We start from the raw sequence: 21,147 nt of genomic DNA, 5'->3' as shown, positions 1-21,147 counted from the left end.
TCCAAAGACATTATCAACAATGGGTGACCTAACAGCTGGGAGTGATTTTCCTAAGGAAAATCTCCATTGTTGAGGAGGATTTTTGCTGTGTGAAGAAGGATCAGGTGGACCACAGGAGGAAGCAGACACTACAAAGTCCCACTCTGTGGCAGCAGAAGCCAAATCAAGTGCAGGGCTGCTTCCAATCTGCTTCCCACGTTCTGTCTTTTTGCTGTGTAAACGACGGAGTAAGTCAGTTCAGACTAAGCTGAAAATCACTTCACAACGTTATCTTTCCTGGGTGACCAGCTCATGGGCTGCCTCCCTGTGCCACCACGTATGTATGTGAACACCAGCCTTGACACTCCTGAATGAACAAGCAGTTTCTGAATGGGCCAAACAACCTGACTGAATTCAGTGCTAGAAGAGCAGTTTCAGCCACCTGTGTTTAAAAATATGGGCAAGGGAACCGTGACAGCGGTTCTTCCTTCCTACATCATTGCTCAGTGCACAGAGCACATCCACCTGCTAGTGGAAGACCTGTGCTCTGCTGGGATTTGCATCCACACCTTCCCTCTTTTTTTTTTTTTTTTTTGCTTCCTTTATACTCTGACCTTTAACAAAAATCTGCAAACACCTTAGTAAAAGACTGATCCCAGGCTGAGGGTGTCTGAGGCACACTGTTGCTCTCATGCTCTCTTATTTTCACCCCTGAATCCTGTGTTTGTATCCATTTCAAAAGTGGAGCAGGAATCAAACCTTCGTGGCTGCTGCACTGTCTGGGGAGGTGGGAATGGACACATCATCCTCATCACCTTGCCTTGGCTAAAAGGAACGAAGGGACCACTTGCTGCATTCCTTGAGATCATTCAGGCAGTAGCTACATTTAGGCAAACATCTGTGTCACGCAGCACTTCGGTGCCACAGACCTCTGTGGCATTTCCTATTGCTACAGGTCAAGTTACCTCTGTATTTTGTGCACTGCCTGCCCTGGGTCTCCTCACACGGCACCCAAGGGACCTTAGCCAGCTAACACCTTACAGCTGGGAGCAGTCACGCAGAGCATTGCTCCCTGCCCAAGTCCTTCCGTGGATCTGCACCGAGTGCTAACTGTATAGATAACACAGTTACCCTTAAATGTAAGATAGCTTACAGTGGGGGATGGGTAAGAAAGGAGGAAAACAAATCATCAGAAATAGCAGGCAGTGAGTTCAGACTACAGGAGGAAAATTTCTTCACATTTGGAAAATAAACCATGTTGGCAGCTTTGAGTTCCTGAAACAAATCAGGAAAACCGTAACAGAGCAAACCGCATACCTGGGAAACAAACCCAAATAACGTTAACTTAAGGACATAATAATAGCAGGCATACTGGGTCAGACCTAGAGTTCACCTGGGCCATCATTCTGTGTTCCCAGAGGATCTCTAGGGAAAGCTAGGAACAAGACAAGCACTCATGGTTTGTTCCCTGTGCCCTCTCCTAACCTCCCAACTGTTTTGCTCAAGCAATTTCCTGAACTGCGTGCCATCTCTGTGTGTTTAATAACCCCCAGCAGATTTCTCTTCCAAGTACTTGTCCAGCCTGTGACATAATGCATATATACAAGAGCAACCTCAATCCTACCATTTCTGGTCTTTCGAGCGCTAGATTTTGCAGCTCAATCCTCTTTCAATGTAGGCTTAAAAAAATAAAAGTGGGGTTTTTTTTGTCCAACCGTGCATCTCTAATGAATTTGGATGCCATTACCCAGCTCCAGGAACTGGCGTCTTTTCTCTTACTTACCTCTTGAATCCCTGAAGTCTACGTGGCTTGGTGGGTAGTGTTTGCAAAGCCTCTCCATTATCTGCTTGTAGTGCATAAGCCTGTGTAAAGGTCTGAGAAGGAAGGTATTGAGAGGCAAGTAGCAGACTTTCTGTAGCTCAAAATCTCTGCAAAAGGTCTCCAGCTTGCGAGAGTTCTTGATGCCGTTCTCCAGCTCCACTAAAATCTCATTGTGCTTCCGCAGGTGAATTGTCAGTTGCTTACATGCACAAAGAAAAGAGCATGTGGTAGAGCTCTTAGCAATCACTGTGAGACATGACTCAGCCCAAACCTATTCCAATACAAAAATCCAACTAGCACAGCAGTTGGGATCTTGCAAACAAAATCACTGCACAACAGAATGGCTCTGATATTCACTTGGAGAGATGGCATTACTCATTTGAAGTACACACACCCCCAACCCCTCTGCATTCTCTGTAAAACAAAAGTACACCGGTAAACAAAACTGTATCTCCTATCGGTGAGAAATCCAAAGGCAAGGAGATAAGACGAACATAGCTCATGCAAGTAGGTGCAATAGGGAGAGAGCCAGACGATGCAAAAGCAGAGAGAGGAAACAAAATGGGATTTTCTAGGAGGATGAAGGGATTTAGCTGCCTCTGTTCCCTTAGGTGCTTCTGGGGAACTGAGATGGGGGCAAATGGACTTCCAGCTTCTGCTCCCCTGTTATTAAGGAGAAGTTGCATCTCCTGGGAATCCAAACACACACAAAGACAGAGGCATTGTTCGACAGAAATGGGTACGTTAGAGTTCTCCATCCTTGGATTACATCCTCTTCTCCTTAGTGCAGCCTCTGAGATGATCCCACTGGCAGCAGGGGAGTTATGCACCAGCAAGTGAATGAGGTTTGCATGAAACAACTTCATTTAGGTCTCAGTATCACAGACATTCACGAGTCCCATTTAAAACAATGGTACAGTATTTTTTTTGAACAATTAACACAGGGGCTTCATTTGTGTTTTGCAAAAAGTCAACTGGTGCTTCAGGATGCACAGACCTTCTCTGAGCAGCCAAATAACGTCTCCCAGTACCCGGTAGAATATTAACCAGGAACAAAAAGAAATTAAATGCATATGTTGAATGGACCTGAGAAGAAAGTTCAGCTTCATCTAAAGCTTGTGCTTTCTGACACATTTCTAATCACCTCTCTCTCTCCTGTGATTTGTGACATCTCTACAAGAAACATACCTTCCCTACAGCCAAGCTGCTTCCTTCATACACTGCATGTTCATTTTACAAACCTGTAACTTGGGCAAAGACACAGCAGACCCTCTGGACTACTACAGATGCTGCCCATTAATTACTTGCGCTGTTAATTCCTTTTCTGTGTTAATCAAAGAAGCAGTGTCACTTTTCAGGTCTTTTACCAGGTCTCATAATAAATATGTGGTTTTAACTAACTGTGCAGTTCAAGTCAAACTGGGTTTTGCCTCCTTCCTCCCTGTATCTGTGCTCATCAGTGGTGGCAGATCTCAAAGCAAATGAAGAAAATCCTCTGATGGCAAAGGGCGAAAACACACCGACAGGTCTAAGTTACAGCGAGGATTGTACACTGCCTTTAGACTAGTGCCACAGAAGGACCTGCAGGCAGCGAAGGACAGACAATTTAATGTTGTAAGGTACCAAGAGCAGAAGCAGCGTCTGTCAGAGGCTTTCTGTGATTCCAAAAACTGTTTGTGCAAAGGTGCATACTTCTTGAGAGCAGCGATGAAGGCAGAAAAGTCCCCTCTGCATTTCTTCCCATGCATCTGAACTGTGGCTTGAGAGTAAAAAGCAGTTCCCACTAAGTACACTGCAGAAAGGGTAAGGCTCGCTTGCTGGTGACAAAGCTGTCTGTGCTGGGCACTGTTTATCAAGATCTCTGTGTTCCTTTTTTCTGATTTGCTGTATAATCACTTACACGTCACCTAATTTCTCTGCATCTCTCTCTCTGTCTTTCTGAAAGATAAGCCTAGTACTAATGAACATCTCAGGAGAGCTGTAAAGATTAAACCACCCTTTCCTCCAGCCAAGGCCTCAAGGCTGCTCCATTTACTAACTGAAGAATGCCAGAGTGGCAATCACCATGGTAAGATGTATTGGATAGTTCTGAAAGCACCTGAGATCCACATGCCAAAGGTGCAGTGCCATGTTTTGCCGCACACTGACCTGGATGCATGCAGAGGAATGGAGGCAGTGGGTCAATCAGCATTGCTAACACGCAGCTGTGGCCTTGCCTCAGAGGCGGTGGGTTGATTGACATGGACGATGTGCAGCTGTAGCTCGTCCCGCTAAGTGGTTAAATAGCCCTGAGGATGGTGGGAGAGGGGGTTGGATGGAGGAGGAGCAGTGTGGTCTGACCTCTGGAGGAAGGGGATACAGCACAGACAGCAGAATCTGACCGATGGTAAAAGCCTTGTTGTAGCCTACTGGTTTGTTTGTGCTGCAGCAGATGCATAGTGACGTTATAATAAGGTAAGCTGTGGGTTATCCATCCATACTGTAAAAGTCTGCAGGGTTTTTGTACGTTCCCATGCCTGCCTTCAAGGCTGTTTGTTCAGTAACACAGAGCATCAAAAATACTAGTCTGGCTGGACTAAGAACAGATGCAAAGTCTGCTAAACATTACACCTAGATTTACAGTTCACGCGTGCATTTTTGCTTTTAGTTTTAACAGGATCAAAGGCAAGTATTCACATTTATTAAAAAAAAGTCTTTCATCTAACTTGTCATCCTACTGCACAAATTGAAGTTTCCCAAATCAAATCAATATCCAGGTTACGGTCACTATTCCTGCAATAACTTAACCCTTGTATTTGCACAAACAAGTAGGTACACTTGGTGTTTGAACAGCCTCTTCAGCCATACAAATTCTGACATGTTGCCTTCTTATTTGAAAGAAAAAAGAACAAAGAACTGGAAATGAAATGTTCCTGAACTTTCATTTTCATTGTTCCTGTATTTGGAGACTGGGCTAAGGAAAAGGGCTGGACAATTTAAAATCAGCTTGCAATTCTGGAATCTTGGGGCTCACCAAATGCTTTCTATGTTATCAAAGGAAACTTTTACAGCATAAGCCTTGTTTACGATTGGCAAAAACCAGCACAAGACGCAACATCATATGAAAATGAAACACATGCTAACGTTAATCTGTGTCAAAGCTTAATAGTTATATAGGATCATTCCTACCTTCATACTCTGAATGTTCTTTAGCATAACATCTCCAATTCTTTGGTAATCTCCTTTCCCATGAGCATTAGAGCGGCCTTCCCTGTCAGCAACAGAAATATCACACTCTTCAGTCACGCAAGGAAACCACATAATCACTTATAAGCACAGAAAGGAACTTAATAGCTCATTTCTTCTAAAATCCTGATTCCCAGGCTCCTTTGCTCGGGAGTGTGCAAGGAATCTTCCTGACGGACATGTAATTCCCAGGTACAGCAAACCTTTCACCCAGCCTGGCTCGCACTCCTAACAAGATAGAGGGCAGGCACTTAACGAGGATTAGACTTTTAAAGAAAATTGTTAGCATTTTTAAACACACCAGAGAAGGCTGGAAAAGGCTTGAGAAAAAAGGCAGACATCAAAATCCTATGACAATATGTGAGTTTAGAGCAGAAGAATAATTCTGTTCAGAAAAACGGACTGCATCCCTGAACAGGATCCTCAGGTGTTCCCCCTCTGAAAAGCTTTCTGTTTGTGCAAGGGAAAGTGGGACCAACAAATAAAATCCATCCAGCATCTAGGTTTGACTCTTAAGTGTTACATACTGTCAGGAATTTCCTTTCAGTGTGTCACTTCTGGTACTAAAAATGCAAACTGCTCTATCCCACTCAGATGAGTGCTCCATTTGGGAGAAACCCAGCTCCTGATGAAAAAGACAATTCTTGCTTCTAAACCCATGTGTGAGACAGGCAGGGATACCGCACTCTGAATCCAAACACATCTTTCAAAAAACACAGGAGGAAAACTTGTAAGAACCTAACTGTTACAGATCTGAAAACTAAGGTTTTCAAAAGAAAATCACCAGGGGGGATGTGGAGAGAAGCACTGTCTCCCCTTTCCAACTTCTAATACTGCATCCAGGTTTCCCACAGTGTGGCTTTCTACGTGCTGTCCTCAAATTTGAAAATTTAGTTCAACTCCCACATCTATGTATTGGGAGACAGATCTGGTCCTGGTGTGAGCAGCTGCAATTCAGCAAAAGAAATGCACTACCTTGGAAGAGGACAGAAATATAATCAAGCTCTATATAAACCCGAGGGTAACAGGACCTCTGCTTTGTCTTACTGCTAAATGGATGCATTGTTTTTCACCCACTTGCAGTGGTTTATACTTTTAAGACAATTCTGCGTGCAGTGAAGGAGTAAGTGGACAACCAGGTGGTAAATCTCTGCATTCTTTGTACCAGAAATTTAGCCGGGGAGGTCCCACGCTCATCAAATCATAGAGGACACCACTGCTGTTACGAATATACTTCCACCAGTAAGACAGATAGAATTGTTTGTTTGCTTAAAAATCTGTATTATTGCATGAATAGATGCATATTCAGACATATATTTTTGTTTTGTAAAGTCAAACATGGTAATGCTTTGCGCCAGATAGTTTCTCTGCATGCTTTTATAACTGGGAAACATGGAAGGGACAGCTCATGAACACCACACAGTAACATCTCCTCTTTTATCCTTCAACAGACAAACCAACTCGGCTGATAAAACAAGGGATTACTCCATGTTCATTTGACCAATATCCAGTTTCATAGGCTGCCTTTGATTATTTCCTATGGTCTTCAGTCTCCCAGGCACCCACATGCCCATTTAAGCAAGAAAATACACTTCTCAACAGGATTTTTTAATGTTTTTTTCTAAGCCCAAAGGTTACACCAGGGTAGGAAGTTGGGTTGTGTCAATGGTAACTTTAATTAGCATAGCCAGTTTTGCAAAAGCACTACGTTATATAAACACTGCCACAATCAAAACATGCCCACGAAATGGTCTATATTGCAAGGGACATTACAATGGACATTACAAGACTACAGGTGCCACATTACCTGGGGATAAAAGTCCAGTTTCTCTCTCCAGGAAGCCTTTGTCAAGTCATCTCCCTGCTGTACTGTTCCCTGTGCTTCCCTTCCCCCACGTCCTACCCATCCAGCAGCTCTCCCCACTCAAATTTCCTCTGAGAGGCTGCAAATAAAACTTTCCAGCCACTAAAGCACTGCTCCAAGTGATGCATATCAAAGCACCCCCGACTGAAAACCACAACCATTTGAAGTCCAAGGCAGTAGCACCGCACTGGCAGGAAGCAAAGGAAAGTCACCCCCCACCCGTGCAGCCAGCGTGCAGCATCCCATCCCAAATGGTTCATGCTGCGCCACTGCATACAATCCCAGAAATGTCAAAGCCAGATGAATTTGTGCTGCTGCCAGTAACGACATGGTATTTTGTAATTATCTCTAGAAGAATTCTTGCTTTATGTGTTATTCTCTAACTCTCTGGCACTGCCTGGCTTCTTTTTTATGACTCTACATTTGATTTAATCTAACGGACTTCAGCAGTTTGGTACCTTTCTGATTTACTGCCAAGACAAATATTAAGTACTTCATTACAGACTGCTATTTCTAAACAGAAGTTGCTTTTCTGATCTCCCAGCTACAGTATAGGTTGGCTAGAATCCTCATTGCAAATTTCTTATCTGCTAGCTATAGCTACTCGAAGGCTGACCCCAAGCCTACCCAAGTCATAGCGAGCGCTTCCACTGACTTTGTGAACTTCAGCTAATATTTAGTGCAGTTGTTCATTGAACAGTCAGGTCCTTATTTCCTAAAAGTTGACCCCCTGGCCCCTCTTCAGCACAGCCAGCCCCGACTGCTTGCACAGCATCTCATCACATCAGCCATACATAAAGCATCAGGAACATTCCCCTTCATTGCCTTCATTGGTTTTGGCCACAGACCGGTCTGAGGCTTTTTTTTTTTTTTTTTTGAACAGTTTGAGGGCTTTCAGATCTTACTTTGCGTCTTGGCAGAGTTAACCTGTGCAGCAGGCAGACGTGTACTGCTGGAAAAAACAAAACCCTACGAAAATCCAGAAATGTGATGACTAGGTATTGCTCCTTGTTCCAGTCATTCTCCTTGTTTTGCTTATTTATTTCCACGCAAAAGCTGTCTCTTGCAACAGGGATGGTTTTCCCACTGGTGGTGGTGCACAGACATGTAGGCTGTGGTATGGAGCAGAGGGGCAGGGAAAGCTGAAGCCAAGCATGGGGGAACATGATGGCTTCATGCCTGCCTCCTAAACCCCATCCTCCACTCCACTCCAGCTGTCTGCTGAGACTCCACGGTATTTCCTACGCTATGCTGCCTTCTTCCCCAGCTCCTCAACATGCAAATCCCATGTAAACAAGAAGAAAAGAAACCCCAAGAAAAATGCATCCAAATCCACAGCATATTAAAAGAAAAACTAAGCATCCGACCTATCAGATGGTGTCTTGCTGCTTCAACAGCCCGAAGCACAGCAGCAGAGAAGAGCTCTCCCTGCGGTGTGTGTTTTGAATAACAGCACTAAGCTTGCTGTGGGGGAAGAAGCTGCTCATTTGTTGTGCATCAATGACTAAATTGTTCTTCTTACTCCTTGTTTTCACGGGTCACTGTTTGAACATGGTATCTACCTGCCAGTGACAAGGGACAGAGATCAGGGACTAGGTTCTTACAGGTTTTCATCAGCAGCTGATTTACGACCCGACTCCCAGCTCCATAGGTGTATGAGCTGCTCTCCCTAACATAACGAGCCCTCACTCCACTGACTGTGCGGGGAGGTCTAAAGTCACTGAAAAACATTGAAGAGTGGAGATATTATTCTGTAAGAAGCTAATTTCCCATTTTTTTTCCAAATAGTCCCTTTCTTTTTATAGTAATGCAAGTGTACAACTGCAAGCAAAGAGAAGGAGACCGACTTTTATACCCAATAAGACACTAGCTTACATATTACTTAAAACCAGCCACCAGCTCAACTTACAGGGACTACACAAGCAGCTATCATGGATTTTGGAATTACATAAACTTCTCAGTGTACATCATCGAAAAATTAATGTAAAGATATCTCAAGTCAGCCCATACTATCCTCAGTCATCCAGGAATGGTAGTAGAAGGAATACAAATTTGATGGGGATAGTAGGAAGGCAAAGAAGGAGAGAAAGGTCTCAGAGATATTTTTTTCCAGGTGAACACAAAATACTTTGATTACAGCCCTTCAAATGCAGCAAAACAACAACAAAGAAAACGCCCAACAACAACAAAATCAATTGCAGCAAATGATATTTACAGCTTGTGACCTTCCGTTACATGCTCAGGAACAGCACCTCCCTCCTGGATCCTATAGTTTTTGTCTTTGGGCACTTAAGACACTTTTGACTTTTTAAGAGCATTATTAACTAAAGTTCTAATATTAAGAAATACCTTAAACATTCCCTGTTACAAGTGCCTTTTAAACAAGAGTAACATTTTGTGACTTAAGAGTCGATAAATTCCTTGCTCACACCCTGCTATTACTCAGTGCCTCTTATTGCCCTGCCCATTCCAGCTGATGCTGCAGGTGTCCTTTCTGCAGCAAGCAGTGCACAAAACGCTGCTCAGAGCCTAAGGAAAGTACTGCTGAAGCCACCAGAGCTTCCCAGAGCCCCATCGAGCCTTTGGGGAGCATGCACACATTTAAAGGCTTCGGGCTGGCTATCCCTGTTGTGGGAGAAACCCAATCCACAGGAAGCATGTGTCAGTAATGCTTTTGAACGGTAAGAGATCAGAGCAAGTAACACCACTGTACGGAAATACACTGAAAAGACAACATGTCACGCCTTGCTGTGGCACACCCTCAGAGGCGATCCTGGCCACATCCTGCTGGGAGAGCCACAGAGCTGAACATAACGTGGCTCTGGGTGTGACTAATGGATCCTGGACAAGCTATTTCTCTCCCACTATTTCAGATTCACTTGAGCGTAGCGTGGCTCTAATCCCCAGAAGTACCCAAAAGTGACCTCAGCAATGCAAACTGTCCTGTCAGAAGCAAGCCCAAGACACTGGCACCGGGCTCCTCTTAATATCTTTGTCTCAGGAATCCACCACACCGTGTAAGTCTGAGGTTTGTACTACAATACATACCTCATTTCTGCACATAGGAGAACGACACTTCCGAAACTGTTCTCCTCATCTCTTCTCCAGACACGCAGAACCAGCTGAACAGTCAGCACTTGTGCCTTTAAGAAGGCAGACAAGGATTGCTGCCTTGTTTATATAAACTGTTTATCAGGCTGTTCTTCCTGACCGCAAGTACTACTTCCCAAACAAAAAATGGTTAATAAATCAACGTTCAGCTCATCTTCCTACACCTCCCTTAGTGCTTTTTATTACAGGTTTTCAAACTGCCTTCCATGAATCCCGATTGAGTCCTCTCCTTTCATATGCTAACATCTAAGAGCTTTTTTGGTTTTTTTGCAAATTACCAGCCGCACATTTCTCAGCCACATCTGGTAGTACTGAGTAGCTGCTTCCCTCACAAGTGCCTATGAACTGGGAGACTGGCTTCCCTGGGAGAAAGAAGATGAGTCTGCCTGCATTTCTGGGAAGTACATAATGCTTTTTCTTCCCAGCACATGGATAAGGTCCAACATGCAGATTCATACATACTCCCTGACAGGGCTTCCCAGGGCAGAAACGGCCATCCTGGCTTGCCCTAGCATTGCTCTTTGCAGTGCGTAGTGGTCGACCAAGGAGGGAAACTTACGAGTTCTCCATTTGCTATCTTCTGTCAGAATTTATAGAAACCAATATGGAAACTTATAATACAAACATGTAAAAGGGTGTGGGAAAATGAGTTCAATTTTTTTGGCTGGAAAATGGTGCTTGTGGCCCAAATGAACAGCCTATTAAACAGCTTAGATAAACGAAGGAGTAAAACCTAACTGACTTCTCGGATTCAACTGGCCAAATGCTAATGGAGCACGTCACGCTCTGCCTGCACTGCCCACACCTTTTCCTGGGGAATGGGAGCCAGTTTAAGTCACCGAGACATGTCTCCCGTATTTCCTCCCAGCAAAAAAAGTTGGGAACTCCTGGCCTGGCACTCAGAGCCTTGCTGAGGAGCATCTTGGATGAGTCCTGGTAGCCAGGACCAGGACCTGGGTGCCCAGGTACCAGATGCAGCTTTCCTGGCACTAACAGGACAGCCTGATGTGTGCTGTTCCCTCTCCCACCTCAGGCATCTCCCTGCTCTTTTTTCTTCCTCCTCTCTTGCTGTATGAGAGGACAGAGCCCCATGCCAGCCTGCAACCACCAAAGGCCATCCTTCCCCTCCTCAAACCACAGGGCCTCTAGTTGGGTATCTTCACTTGGTCCCAGGAACATAGTCTTGCGAACAGAGGGCTCAGCACAGCTGGGGCAACTGAGGGGATTCACAGGCTGCTTCAACGGCCCTGCAACAGCACAGGCAGGACAGAAAACATCACCCAGATTACGGTATGACTGATCTTAGGATGCTGTGCAATAAAAACGCCAGGGATCTGCTCAGTTTCATGGCTAGAACGAAACCCTGGCTGTGAAAAATGCAGCCATTTCCCATATTCTGCAGGTGGCTCTTGGTGTCAGGATCAGCTCACATCTTGTTAATAACTTTATCACTATGCACTAGGCACCGAGACGTGCTGCTCTTAGGAAATGCAGTACTAAAGAGAAAAACGGGTGAATTGTGTAAAGAAACAAATCAGACCTGCCAGAATCTATAACTTGGTCAACAAGATATCAGCACTTAGATGTTCAGTAGCAAATAGCCTGGCTCTGACAGCAGTTTCAAACAGTTCAGAAGTCTGAGCAAGCCAGAAATGCTTTTAATAATGTGCACAACCCGAGCTTCTTGGAGCCAAATACTAAGTCTATAGATGTTTTAACAAATTAACAGCACAGAGCCATCTAACAATTGTTACACACGATCCTCCCCTGGCCTTGCTCTCCTCACACCATCAGCTTCAATGCGATCCAATCCTGAGAGATCAGGGAATAGCCTCCCGTAAGAGCTTCCAACAGGCAGCACGAAGGTTTCAAACAAACCTTAGACAAACACACGTGTCTAGGCAGAGCAGGCAGGCTAAACTGCACTTTAAGTTGATAAAACCCATCACCCTACTCACTAGGAGAATGAAGATGACTGGTTACAGACATCCTCTCAGACAAGCTCTCACATCACATCTGGGTACTCTGGGGCTTCCAGTAGCTTGATGAAGTCCACAATCCTTCCTTCCATTCAAAGGCCCCTTTCTCCACCCTCTGACAAATGCAGAGCACGCTCATGCCTCAGGACAAGCTTCCTGCATTCCTCCCCCCTCCACCTGCCTGGAAATTTAAAAGAGCTGTCATAGAAGAGTCAGATTTAAATGAGTTGGCTTGAATCCTGCCCGAATGTGCCTGCAGCAGTGCCGTTGGCTCAGCCAGGCCCGCGAGGAGCTCCGCAGCCGATGCAGAGGCTGGGCAGCACTCTGCACGGCTGTGGTGAACGCAGTCAAAGCCTGCTGGCTTCAAACCACCTGGGGCCAAAGACAGAGGTACAATCATGGCAGCACAGACATTGAGCTAAGCGACCTTGACCACGCTGCTGAAGAAATTCCCTACCACATTGCCACCAGCAGCTGCTTCTACATGCTGAGGGGCTGTTTATTTTTGTCACTCACCGTTTAATTCAACAGTAATCTCTATAGGATAGAGTTTATTGCTTGCAGCTTATCTCGGTATCTGTGGCATTAAATAAAAAAACACCACTTCCAAAATCACACCTGCCAGCAAATCCGCCTCCCTTCCTAAGGCACATATTCAAATCTTCCACAACTTTAAAAACAAACACTGTCTACAACAGTGGTATTACGTTAGGCAAACTTGTGCTGTTGGTTGCAAACCGGATGCAGACCAGCGGCAGGAACAGGACTGCTTTTCTGTCAAGTGAATCAGAGCAGCTCACAGAAATCCCAGTGGCTTTATGCTAACTGTGGAAGGATTTGCAATAGCTGACCTGACAAAGTCAGAATGAGGTGCCCAGCCTGGGACAAAGTTACCTCAGCAGAATATATCTGAGTAATTTGGATTGCAAAGTTGCTTCATAGCAAATAAGCACTTTATATCATAGAGCAGTTTAAATATGGTATTAGGAGCCTTAAAATGTGGTTTACCGCTCTGTGAAACCATAGCCTTAGGACACAAGGAAAAGCTGGAAAATGCAAGGCTTACTCAGCTCTAAAAGAAGCTAACTGAAACAAAAAAACCCCAAAATTAAATGACGGAAAGCCTAAAAGCCTGAATATTCCTCCTTTCTTTTAAAATACCTCCCCCCCACAGTAAGTGGTAGTAAACCATTGTAGTAAACAATGTCACCTTTCCACAGCAGGCTATTATTGCATCATCATCCCAGTTTTGAAAAACATCACACCTGGACAGGAGGTTGACATCCCCTTGTAATGCCACCAGCAACCAGAAGGATATAGGAGGAATCTCTGTTTCAATGTGCCCCAGGAATCAGCACCCAGCAAACTCACTAGATTAGACTGGTCTGATAGAGAGCAGAACTTGGCCCTTTACTATACAAATTGTCCTCTTCCCACCATGCACCCTTAACCCCAACTACTGTTAATTCTACACCATGACTGGAGAAACAACACTATTTCATAACATTTGAAAGGGCCTCCCTGGAGTACCTGCAATAAACATTCCTTACTGAAAAGTAATTAACACCAGTAAGAATCCTGACTAGATTAAAACAGCGGCAGCCCAATGCCAAAAAAAAAAAAGGAGATACGGGCAAAGTTGCTGTGCAGCACGTGCCTTAGGAGTAACCTTATGTCAAGTGTCAGCCACAGAGTCCTATGTGAGGATGGCAGCTCACCCAGGACTCAAGAGGCAGCATCACATTCTCCTCCTCACAAAAAATACCCACTAATTCTGGAACCGAGCAGGGTGCGTTTGGATAGCACTCCTCGGCAACAAGTTGTGCTCTTGTTCAACGACCTTGCTCATCATCACAAGAGCTAAACTCACACACTCCAAGACTGTGTTTTGCTTTTGTTTTGATTAATTAGTTAAAGAGGCATTAAACTGATTAGCACTCATCAAGTCTTCCTGCTCTGCTTTCACGTGATTTTTCATTGTCACTTTCCTAACTGAGAAGAAAAAGCTAGGCTTCCAGCACTAAAGATAAACTAACAAAAAATGCCTACACAGAGCGAGACAATCCAGTCCAGACAGGTCTAATGAGACCAAGGAGAGGGCTTCTGCGTGCTGCCTTTGCTCAGACATCAGTGGTCAAATGAACTGTGTTACGAGTCCTGCCACGGAAGAATTACTCACTTGATAGCTATTTCATAAAAATGCCATATTCTACTGTCACTATTATGCTAAGGATAGATAATTTTTAAGCCCAGTGTCCTCTTCCGACACTGTCAATTTGTAGAGTGCACTGTAGACCCTGAGACTGCCAAAGCTGTGGTGCTGCGGAATGGGAAGCCGGACTCTGAACCCCACCGCAGCCTACACCTATTTGACAGCAACAGGACTTGGTCCTTCACCGCTCCCTCTTTATTACTGATAAGTCTTGCTTGCAACACGTTTTTCGGAAGAGCTGCCATATAGAAACACTGACGCTTGGCAAGAGAAAGCTTCATTCAGAATTATGATCTCATTTGCATACATCTGTACCTGACTGAGATATCCAAACAGGTTTGTCGAGCAAACACAAAGCATGATTCAATATACCCAGCCTGTTAATGACCAACACCTGTGACTTTCACAAATAAACCATGACAGTAGATCACAGAGTTACAAAAAGGGAATGCATAGATGCTAAACCGTATGAAATAACACAGCTAAATAACAAACAATCTTACCACAGAGCAAGTCTCTGCTCAATTTCCTTGAGAAAACCAGTATGAAATTTGTGCAAAGGTTCGAAGTTGGAGAAAATGAGATTTTTCAGTGTTTCGGGCATGCAATCCTCTTTACTCACTGCACTCTGAAACCACTACAAAGAAAAAAGAAGCAAAATTATCGTGGGGTAGATAGAATGCAGCAGGTATGATCATTTGCTGTTTTTATACACCTAACCCAGTAAGGACCTTATTTAGCTGGCACTAGGAATACCACCCAGGCTACCCCTGACACTCCTACATGCTGAACTGGGGCTCTTATCAGCAGTCAGGCCCTGCATAGTTAAAAAAGAAACTCCCTTCCCCTTTGCCATTACTGATCAAATCTTGAAAATTCTTTTCAAGCCCAAACTGGTTTGTCAATACAAACTGAATTTACAGATGCTGTAGGTGCAAGAGAAAGAGTATCGCAATACTTGCAGACATTCCAGTAAAAAAAAATAGTACATGCTCTGCACTTTCTTTTGCCAAGTTCTGCTTGAAATTCCTTTGACAGGAGCTGGTACAGTAAGCACTCAAGACCACGCTGCTGTGTGCAGACAGAGAACATCATGCAGTTTGCGAACTAAACAAGTAGAGGGACGGCACTTCCAAGACAAGGCACTAGTAGCAGAAAATAGAGGAGGGTCAGTGCCAAACGCTGCTAAGACTGCAACAGGCTCCTGCTCAGTTTTGCTCCATATTCTCTTTATTTCAGGCTAACAGACCTATGGGTGATGTAAAGCCATAGGACTAGGGGGCTTGCCAAGGTGGCACAGATTATTATCTGTGTATGTAACATGATAATGTTACTCTATCCTCACTGCACTGCGGGGTGCCAACTACCTATGGAACTTCCAACTTCCTAGCAGGAAACCTAGAAGGCTACTGGGACCACAGGAGACTGTTACAGCAGCCCTGACTGGAGCTGCATCAGCTGGAGCTGACCCAGACCTGCGATAAAGAGAGCCCCCTCCCTCTCCCCTGCTTTCTCTCTGCACTGAGCACAGCTAAGGCTGAAGAACTGCACACCAACCAAGTCTCAAAATTAATGTGTAACACTTGTTCCTTCTACCTTTTCCAATGACACTGGCTACTTGTTCACTCTTAGTGGCCTCCTGATGGGCCTGATGATTAGCTTAAAGCCAGTTGTACACCTTTTGGTGGCACACCAAGTTCGAATTTGCCTACCAAAAGAATAACGACTAGGGTGAAAAATGGAGTTTAGCTCTAAAGAGCTAAACTTTCTTTTTCTGCAGCCACTGAGTGAAATAGAAGATGAAAGCACCATATCTACTGTTGAGACTGCAGCAATGACCACCGTCCAACAGAATCTGGCCTCTTCCCTTGTTGGCCTGGCTTCCCAGAAAGCCAGGGTAAGTAGGCAGTGGAGCCACAGCTACCTTGCTGCCTGGAACAGCCATGCTATCCCAGCCTACAGCGGCTACGTTTAAGTTGGTGTTAGATCAGCTGCATCTGCCACATGGACTCCTGGAATAGCTGAGAAGCTGGGGAGAAGGTGTCTCTCCCTGGTTCCCACCTGGCACCAACAGACTCTTCCATGTAGCACATCCTCCTTACCACAACATCAACACAGGAGGGGGCAACGCACCTCACAGAGCTTCACACACGGGGTGATTAAAGACCTGGAAAGTCTGGAGCTGGAGGCCCTGCTGAAATACTATGAGGGGTTTTGGATCCAGTGCTCTTTTACAGACAAGTGTTATTTAAGGCCAGACCTTGTGCACGTTACTCTTGGAAGTTAAACAAATGTTGGTGTGTGTGCAAAGAAGGCACGTATCTGCCTTGGTGGTTCTACAATCACACTCTGATCTGATGCTACAGAGCAATGAACAGACAGTTTCACTTACTGAAAAATCAGAATAATTCAAATAGGTACTGCACAATATTTCATGTTAAATGGAGGGCATTTAATCCAGGAGAAAACATTTATATGTCCCCCTAGGGAGCTACTTCAGTTTTAAGAGGTCATTGAGAACCCACAGGCATTTTTAGTAATTACAACCACAAAGTATGAGAGCATGAAAAAAATAACTGAACTGTGTCCCAAGTTCCTCAACCTGATACAGTTACGTAGCATGTGTTACTAACCACAGTGCAAATCTCTACTTTCTGCTTTTTGTGTGATTTCCTCCCTAGAGCCATACTCCTGGGCACTGCAGAGAATACCTACAGTACAGAATATAAAAGAAGCATGGAACAGCGAAGATGTTAAATGGAGCAGATGAAATACTACTGCTGACTAGAGCTTCACATGTTTCATGAGTAATGCTGAAGTAAACATACCGATGTGATGACTTCAAGGTCCTTCAGGTACGTTCGTTCTGTGGTCGCTACTTCTTTAGCAATGAAGTAAGCTTTCTCAGTTGGGAATCTCTGTAAATTGCAAACATATTAAGTTTTCATCTGCTTTTATGGAACTGCTTTCTATAGGAAAAAACTGCAGACAACAATCACCAGGAGAATTACAAACTAGTGACCTTTGCTTGTGGTTACTGTGACTCATGCTTGAATGTTTCTAAGCCCTGAAGCCCTGAAAACAATCCTTCCTTGTAAACACAGGAGAACAAGCACTTTCAATGGTTCCCGAGAGACACTTTTCAGCCATGGTGATTTCTACAGCTTTGGGGTGCCGATGTTCCTTTCAGCTTATTCTACACATCTGGAGCAGGACATATTCTGAAGTTCACAAAGAAATCCTTTCCAGGCTAGATAACCATTTGAATCAAATTTGACAATTGTCAAAAATGACAAAATGACAAAAATTAGCATTTGATTGTTTTAAGTTTCATCACCAGGGTAAGAATCCACAGTAAAAATATTCTTAAAAAAATCAAATCTGTAAGATTTTTCCAGAGCAGGTAGGCAACCTAACAGGGGGACAACAGAATGATTTTAGGGTAAGCTACAGTTTTCAAATTTCAGGCCAAATCCTCCTGTGTCATCCAAGAGGCAAAAGTGGTTTTGACCTCTTAATTCTGAACAGCCAAAAGATCCCAATTGATCTTGCTCTGTGTTGCCCAGGAAGCAAAAAGGAAGAGCAAAACATCCATAGATCTTTTGCTTCTATATTTCCTCCCTGAAGATCAATGATGCAGAGGATGCACTAGAAAGGGATGCAAGGGGAGACTGCGCAGGCATTTCCTAGTCAGTAGACAACCCCGTAGGAACCATCACCCGCTGGCATACACAGCAGTCACTGGCTGCTGCAACTTGGACTGACACCAGGGAATCCTGAGTTTATTAACTGATTCCTGGCTTTTCTTTTTCTCAAATATCTTGCTAACTGTGCACACTGGGAAAAGGGATCTTCCTTACACATGCTCCCACTTCCCAGCAAAGCCATCTGAGTTCCTACCTCCTTCCTCCTGAGATGCTCCAAGCTCAGGGGAGAAAGTAGGTGACAGAAGGACAAAGGCAACCCCCTCTCGCCCTGCAGCACAGGAGGGACAAGCCAGCAGGCACCTAGAACACCCTGGCTCAGACACAATCCCTTTATCTTCAAAAGGCACTTTTGGATGTGATGTTCCCTTATGGCTCTGCTGCAACGATGGGGCTGAGCCAAACACTCCCAGCTGAACGCTGCAGGCTGTGGCTTGAAGACAGCACTTTGTGCTCCCACAACCAAATGCTCCCAGTGGTGCTCCCAGCAGACTGGAGAGTCTGTGCTGGACACTCCTGAACACACTCAATGCTCTTCCTTTTCCTTCTGTTACAACAAACTTACCCAACTGCACTCCTTAGAACCAAGCCAGATTTATAGGAGACCCTGTCCAAAAAAACTTTTAAGTTTGCAGCCCAGCTTTATCCCACATTAACCTTAGGGACACAAAGCTAACTATCTTTTCCCCACTGCTGAAAGAGGAGCTGGGGCCCCTAACTTCTGAACCTCTGTTAAGGGCAATGAATCCAGGGCATGGAGCCCTCAGTTACAGCCCTCAGTTCTGTGGTTCTGGCCTGATATCAGCTCCAAACCGTGAGTTTGGCCTCAGGAGCACAGGGATGCTCTTGGACATGCTGTGTGGCTAAGGACAGCAGATACCAAGTGACCCAACTCAAGTTATCTGTGTGGATCTACGGGGGTCTAGATATTAGCCGCTTTGACAAACAGCAGTAGTCACAGCACAACACGGAGAAGAGAGCAAAGGCCAACTGCCTCTGCCTTACCTTTCTTTTGACCTCTTCCTCATCATCAGTCCTGATGCACGATGGGTCATTCAGCAAAGGGCTGATCAAGGGAGATGACTGCTTGGCATCAGGGCTCAAGTTTGGAGATAAAGACATATTTGCCACTGATGGTCCTCCTTGGGAATTGATGGAAAGCTCTGAAAGGTGAGGGCTGCCAGTCAGAGAACCTGCTAAAAAATGGTAAAAGAGAAATCAGTTAGGACGGATTCTCTCTAGAAAGTACCAAAAGGAGTTACAACCTTAAGTTGCAGCATGTGAAATTACACTACAAGAAGCAGCCATCAGGGTCCTCAAACTAGTCCAAATGGACTCGGAGCCAGAGGAACTGCATCCACTTGCATCAGCCAAGGGACTGGAGCGTTCCTTTAGCTGATGCACTGGCTAAAATGAGAGTCTCTGTAGGGAAGGGATCAAGGCATACATGACTGAGCTGCAATATTTACTGCTACATCAAATTAATATAAATTTTTTCACCATTGTAATCCACTCTATGAAAGAGAATAAATACAACAATAAGTGGGTTACCCTACGAGTGCCATGCTTTCTAGCAAAACAGAATTTCAAAGACTTCATAGGGAGCTACAGTACACAAGTTAGAACAAATTCATCTAGTAGAAGTCTAAAGAAAAAGAAACTATGACTCTCTACAGCAGTGTTGCTGCTAAGACCAGTCAGATCTAACATGAAGGAAGAAAACTACTAGTTCCCCAATTTCTACACACAACACAAGTATGTATATTATACCTTGTAGGTCTTTCCATGCTCCTCTGATTGTTTTGGGATGGAAATGCTAGCATTACATTTACATAAGAAAAGCAATACTTTTAATGCACAAAGCATAACAACTTTAGATTATCACAGATATAAAGCCCCGTTTAATTTTGGATTAAAATGTTAAAAGAATGAGACAATTAATTACACTTCCATGAATTCACATACACTACATTAAATAAATATTACTGAAATTAGCATTTTGTCTTCTGGGAGGCAGCCAGACTACTCTCTGCACAAAGGAAAGAGTCTGCCAAAAATGCCCAGTGTTCTCCCAGCTATCCCCTCCTCCAAACCTCTAAAAATCTAAACCTGTTTTAGGAGATGGATCTGTCACGTGGAAGAACATTTACAGTCTGTACCGTTTTGGCATCATACATTAAAATCCAACCAAAAACCGTGATGAGCTCTTGATTACCACAGCTAACAGGCTGTCTAGGATTAAATGTAAAATACATACATTGCCATATATAATTAACGTCAAATACATTTTACTACCATGTTTATGTCCTCCCTAGATTATGATAGGTAAGTGTTCCTGTTGCTACAACACAGCTGAGATACTCCAGTAAACAAATGCACCAATAAATGCAATTAAGCCAGTAGTAAAACCTATTTATTTTCTGGAAGAACTCAAGATTTATTACTAGAATATGAATGTTTTCCAATTCCAAACCAGTTCATGTTTGTATGTCATTCTTTTGACAAAAGAAGGAAAAAAACAATGCAGTTATCAGTTTACGTAATCATGACAGTTATGTAGCCTATTATAAATCAAATTCAAAGCAGTATTTGTCTGAAATAAAGGTCTGTATTGTTACAGCTACCAAGGAAGGATTTACCAACAGTTTCACACTAAATCAATGTTCAGTGAAATTTGAGAAAATGCCGCAGCTTGTTACACAAATGTCAATTTTATTGACACTAGCACACAACTGTATACAGTGTTTTCAAAAGAAATGGAATTCGTCATTGAGAAATAGTGAAACAGATTAATAGCAAGGTTATAAGGTTAAAAGTACGTAACTACATTACAAAAGACATAAGAAAAGTGGTATCACCTCAAACGTGGAAACAAAGAAATTCTGGCACTATGCCTGTCGTACGACAGCGAATAAATGATTTGCACCTCTGTGAGAAGTTCACAGGCATTACAGTCTAGAAGTTAAATAGCACCTATCTGTGATAGAATGGTATAGATATATTGACATATCTACCTACCTATTTATAATCCCAGGTCTAACTTCTGATGTACAGAAGTTAGTTTTATCAGTACAACTCAAGTGTTTCAAACTATAAAGTACCAAATGGACAACGAATTAAAAAGACTTCCTAACCTACACTTGGAAGACACGACTTAGGAAAAGTATTATGGAAAGTATCACCAAAAAAGGTGCCTGGTGGCTCACAGCATTGAGTATACAGTCCATTGATTGAAGACTTGCACATCAATA

The 21,147-nt window shown here is 43.9% G+C and overlaps 1 protein-coding gene across 8 annotated transcripts in view; it reads right to left on the bottom strand.

Annotated features, from left to right (window-relative positions):
- The window catches only part of FARP1 (FERM, ARH/RhoGEF and pleckstrin domain protein 1), a 213,855-nt gene that overhangs the window by 13,842 nt on the left and 178,866 nt on the right, over positions 1 to 21,147 (bottom strand). For 7 of the 8 annotated variants that reach the window (XM_037377826.1, XM_037377829.1, XM_037377824.1 and 4 more), the window contains 5 exons: positions 18,902 to 19,092; positions 17,021 to 17,110; positions 14,696 to 14,829; positions 4,970 to 5,051; positions 1,763 to 2,000 (listed from right to left, as the gene is read on the bottom strand). In XM_037377826.1, coding sequence (XP_037233723.1) covers positions 1,763 to 2,000; positions 4,970 to 5,051; positions 14,696 to 14,829; positions 17,021 to 17,110; positions 18,902 to 19,092 — 735 coding nt within the window. The remainder of the gene's footprint in view (positions 1 to 1,762; positions 2,001 to 4,969; positions 5,052 to 14,695; positions 14,830 to 17,020; positions 17,111 to 18,901; positions 19,093 to 21,147) is intronic. The other variant, XM_037377822.1, reaches the window with a different exon arrangement.

The sequence above is a fragment of the Falco rusticolus genome, chromosome 2, assembly GCF_015220075.1.
Source record: "Falco rusticolus isolate bFalRus1 chromosome 2, bFalRus1.pri, whole genome shotgun sequence".
NCBI classification, from domain to species: Eukaryota; Metazoa; Chordata; class Aves; order Falconiformes; family Falconidae; genus Falco; species Falco rusticolus.
This window is presented reverse-complemented; position numbering and strand designations above follow the sequence as displayed.